The sequence below is a fragment of the Eublepharis macularius genome, chromosome 12, assembly GCF_028583425.1.
Source record: "Eublepharis macularius isolate TG4126 chromosome 12, MPM_Emac_v1.0, whole genome shotgun sequence".
In the NCBI taxonomy this organism is placed as follows: Eukaryota; Metazoa; Chordata; class Lepidosauria; order Squamata; family Eublepharidae; genus Eublepharis; species Eublepharis macularius.
Genome location: NC_072801.1, coordinates 67,527,358 through 67,531,996, shown reverse-complemented (window position 1 = coordinate 67,531,996; position 4,639 = coordinate 67,527,358). Strand labels below are relative to the sequence as shown.

At 42.4% G+C, this 4,639-nt stretch overlaps 1 protein-coding gene across 1 annotated transcript; it reads left to right on the top strand.

Annotated features, from left to right (window-relative positions):
• The first annotated feature begins 2,147 nt into the window (after positions 1-2,147).
• On the top strand, positions 2,148-3,107 carry LOC129339596 (olfactory receptor 11G2-like). The gene has a single exon (XM_054994178.1). It carries the CDS (start codon positions 2,148-2,150, stop codon positions 3,105-3,107), a length of 960 nt encoding a protein of 319 aa, XP_054850153.1.
• Positions 3,108-4,639: the final 1,532 nt, after the last annotated feature.

Below are 4,639 nucleotides of genomic sequence, written 5' to 3'. Positions count from 1 at the left end.
ATATTTGAATCTGCCAGGGGATTTTAATCTGTGTCTGTGAGGAGTTCTGGGGTGCTGGCTCAGTTTTTTTCCTCCAGACTAGTGGCCCATATCAGATCTGTTGCCAGAGATGAATGGCAAGGCCCAGGCTGGAAAAGTTTGAGAGATCCAGTGGAAATGTGGACAGAAAGTCCAATGCACAGAGGGATGGATTTCATCAGTCTCTCCAGATCTTCTGCTCAGGTTCTCTCCTTATTACAGGCACCATGCCCTATAGCTTTGATCCATCATGTTGGTCTCACAACCCCCAGCGTAGTCATTTTGGGTGGTTAGAGGGGTCCCTTCCTCCTCTTTTCATCAGCAGAAAAGCTGGTTGGATACAACCCCAATTTTAGAGCAAAAGCCCAGCTGTTCCAACTTGGAGGCATCAATACACAAGAAAGCAAAGGCCTGGTTAATGATTTGTTTTCAGTGGGGGAAATTAGTCTCAGAGGAGGTCCTGTTTTGACAGGAAAAAGAACTATAGACAAGTTCTCCATAGACAGGATCCCAAGGGTCATAGATTTTTTATAGTTTTTAAAGGTAGGATAAAATAGCTTGCAAGCCTTTGGAAACCAGATTCAAGCATCATATGCAACCTTGAATCTAACAAGCCAAGGTCATCCTTCCATGCAGTCTCTTCTCCATCCGCTATCAAGACCACATCTAAGGCCATGGTGAGAGACGCCCACACCAGATTCCATCATTGGGTCTCCATCCTCTTCTTAGCTGGTTAGAGAGCTCTTCGCCATATGCCACAGTAATACAGAATTGTGGATTGTTACCAAAGCAAAAGGATATTGAGAGAAGCGACTTAGAGGAGGCTTCCAAAGGTGTCCTCTCTGAAGAACTGGTGGACTGATCTTGCAGCATTCTACATTCCTAAGAGACAAAAGACTGCTTCAAACAAATTATGACTTTAGAGACAGTGACAGAATGGAGAAGAAGGATCATGCAAAGAATTGCCAATTGTCAGCAGCATTTCTGATTTTCACTAATGATCAGTTCAGCCAAATGCTTGGATCAATTTGATCGTAATGTTCTGGGGACATTATTGCACTGGATATCCAAGAGGAAGAGGGTCAAACAAGGTAGAAAACATTAGGGGACTGAACTCTCTGACAGAAGATCATGGGTGGAGATACTGGACCCTAAGAGTTACGTACCAGTCGGACACTAAGATTCAGGTCTGGTAGCAGCTTAAAGACCAGCTAGTGCTACTGGACCCAAGTCTTGCTCTTCTACTACAGACCAACACAGCCTCTCACACTGTCCTAGCCTATGTGAGAGCCAGTTTGGTGTGGTGGTTAAAGAGCATAGGACTCTAATCTGGAGAACTGGGTTTGAGTCCCCCCCTGTAGCCAGCTGGGTGACCTTGGGTCAGTCACAGCTTCTAGCTCTCTTACCCCCACCTACCTCACAGGTTGTTTTGTTGTGAGGATAATAATAACATACTTTGTAAACCGCTCTGAGTGTTAAGTCATCCTGAAGGGCAGTATATAAATTGAATGTTATTATTATATTTTGTTATTATGTAACTGCCTTCTTATGAGGATAAAATTGAAAAGAGAGGGATGTCCCCTTGGTTTTACCACCTGAATCAGTACTTGGCTGGACAGTTGGTCCAGTTTCTTCCTCATGCTTATAATAAATTGGATCTCCAGGAAGTGGGCTTGGTCTTTCTTTTAGGATTGAATAATCAGAAGAAGTGTGGAGAAACGTTCTTGCATCAAGGGACATTGTTCATGTAAATGTTCATTGTAAATGTAAAGTTCCATGCTTGGAGGCATTCAAGGTTACATGGCTCCACTGTTGTCTCTCTAACTGTATTTGCATGGGGAGGGGGCTTGTAAAGCATAATTAATCATAACAATATTTGAAGAAGTGAGTGCAGCTCACGAAAGCTCATACCCTATGATAAATTTGGTTAGTCTTACAGGCACTACTGGACTCTTGCTCTTTCTAATCATAACAAATAGGTCTGAAGCATTCATAGGGGAGAAAGAACTGCCCCTCCCCCCATCCAGCCTTCCCTAAACACCATACCTGCTTAGCATAGGATGAGTCAAGAAAAAGCTAGACACTGTTTGTTTATAGTATGTTACGCTATTTCTGCTATCTAATTTCAGATGGAACTGGCCAATGAGACAAGACTTCAGGAATTCATTTTGCTGGGGTTTGGAGCCGGGCAACGGGGACGGTTTCTGCTCCTCATCTTCTTTGGCATTCTTTATGTGATGACATTGGCTGAGAACATCACCATTATCACACTGGTGGTTCTAGACACCCACTTGTCCCGGCTTCCCATGTACATCCTGCTGGGCAACTTCTCCTGGCTGGAGATCTGTTATGTGAGCACCACTGCCCCCCGGTTGCTCTTTGACTTGGCATCCCCTTATGGGATCATTTCCTTCCGTGACTGCTTCCTTCAATTCTACCTGTTATTCTCTTTTGGAGGCACTGAAAATTTCTTCCTCTCAGCCATGGCCTTGGACCGATACTTGGCCATCTGCCACCCCCTCCACTACCCACAAATTATGACACCAGAGACCTGCTACAATCTAGTCATTGCTTGTTGGATCTGTGGTTTCTTGGGGTATGTTGTTCCAGTGCTTATGATCTCCCACCTGGCCTTCTGTTCTGGCAACATTATTGACCATTTTTTGTGTGATGCTGGACCTATTCTTTCCCTGGCCTGCCCTCCACTCGGAATTGCTCCTCTTGTTTGTCAGATATTTGTAAATACTCTTGTTATGGGCAATGTTCTCTTTGTTGTATTATCCTATAGTACTGTGATTCTCACCCTGATGAAACCCTCTTTCGAAGGCAGTCGTAAGAAAGCCTTCTCCACCATTTCATTCCACCTAGTAGTAGTGACACTTTTCTATGGCTCTGTGGCAGGGATGTACTTAGTTCCAGATGGAAAAAATCAATCAGAGGTTACAAAAGCCGTAACTCTCTTTTACACTTCAGTTACACCCTTCTTGAACCCTATTATTTATTGCCTGAGGAATGATCAGGTGAAGGAGGCCCTGGGCAGGTTGCAAAAAAGGAAGGTGAGATTCTGGACAAGAAAGGGGATGATGTAAAAAAGGAAGAGGCTTATGATACAAAAGGGAAAACAACTTCACAGTAGAAAAGATAACGTTTAGATATCCAAAGTTGATGGATCAGGGCTTTTCCTCCTCCCATTCAGGATATTCCGGTATGAAGCTGAAAGGTGGATCAGGGAGGAATTTTCAGCATACTTTGAAAACCAGAATATAAGGCACAGAAGTTTTAAGGTGAAAGCTGTCTTAGTACATGCCGTTTTGTATTAACATTTATTGGTAACGGATGGATATGTGTGCAAATTTAACAACCACTTCCCCCTATAGAATTGTCTGGTTTGAAATGGATATTTCTTGCTTATACAGGACATGTATATCGATTGCTCATCATGAGTCTGGTGATTCTCTTTCTGTGTATTAATAAAATTCTATTATGCTTTTGCTCCTGTAGTCAAACCCTTTAATATGCTTTTAATGTTTTTATTATTCACTTGCTGTTTTCAGTTACTGAGATATTTATACGTAGCTTTTCTCCTCCAAAGGGGTCAAAAGTAGCTTACAAGAATTCAAAGATATGACCTAATCCCATCCAACAAAAGAAACCAGCAAAGCAGATCTACAGCCTACCCCGGATGCAATGAGAGCAAGCTAAGAGCCTCAGGCAAGGAGCTAAAGGCCAGTATCCTTCGCCTCTCATCCTTCTGTTTCAATAGAGCACTGTGTCTCTGGCCTTGTCAAAACTTTATACCTTGAACAGGAAGAGAAAATCAAAAGCTGAGCATGTTCCTTTCAAACTTCCCCTTCCGGCAAATGTACATACTTTAGCTGTATCATTTTTTTTTATGAGTGTTAACTCCCTTTGGAAAGTCAAAAGAATTTTGATTTTAAAATTGTTAAAATTTAAAAGAATTTTAAAAAATTGTTTGTTTATGTTATCTATGGCCTGCCTTCTCTCTGAGACTCAAGGCAGATTCCATAGTATGGGTCGGTACAGTCAGTTTCAATACGCTTGTAATGGGGTATATATATGCAAATTTGCAAAGATTTAAAACCAGCAGAAATCCAGTGCAGAGCTGAAGAAATGCTGAAATGGAGCAGAAGTAAGTTCAAGCCTGACGTATCTAGCCAGTAGGACCATATTAGAGTAATAGTAGTACTCGCAATCCCTTTACTGATGCCACATTTTGAGATCACTTTCCTATAGTACAGCCTTCCTATCTGAGTTAGAAAGCTCTCTTGAATAATTCAGTTTTGTATTTGATGAAGAAAAAGATACTTCTTGAGATGTACTGGTTTACGAACGTATATATGTGCAGTCAAGTCACGCAACCAACTTACAGCAACCCCAGCCAAGGGGCTTTCAAGGCAAATGAGTCGCAGTAGAGGTGGTTTGCCATTGCCTTCCTCACTAGTCTTCCTTGATTCAAATACCAACTTTTGCTTTGCCTCGGAGATCTCATAAATCGGGCTCCACCATGCTGCCTTCCCTCCCTAGGGACCGGCGTATCAGCAATGTAAAGAGAGCCTGTGTGATATGGTGGTTAAACTGATGGATTCAGTCTGAGGATACT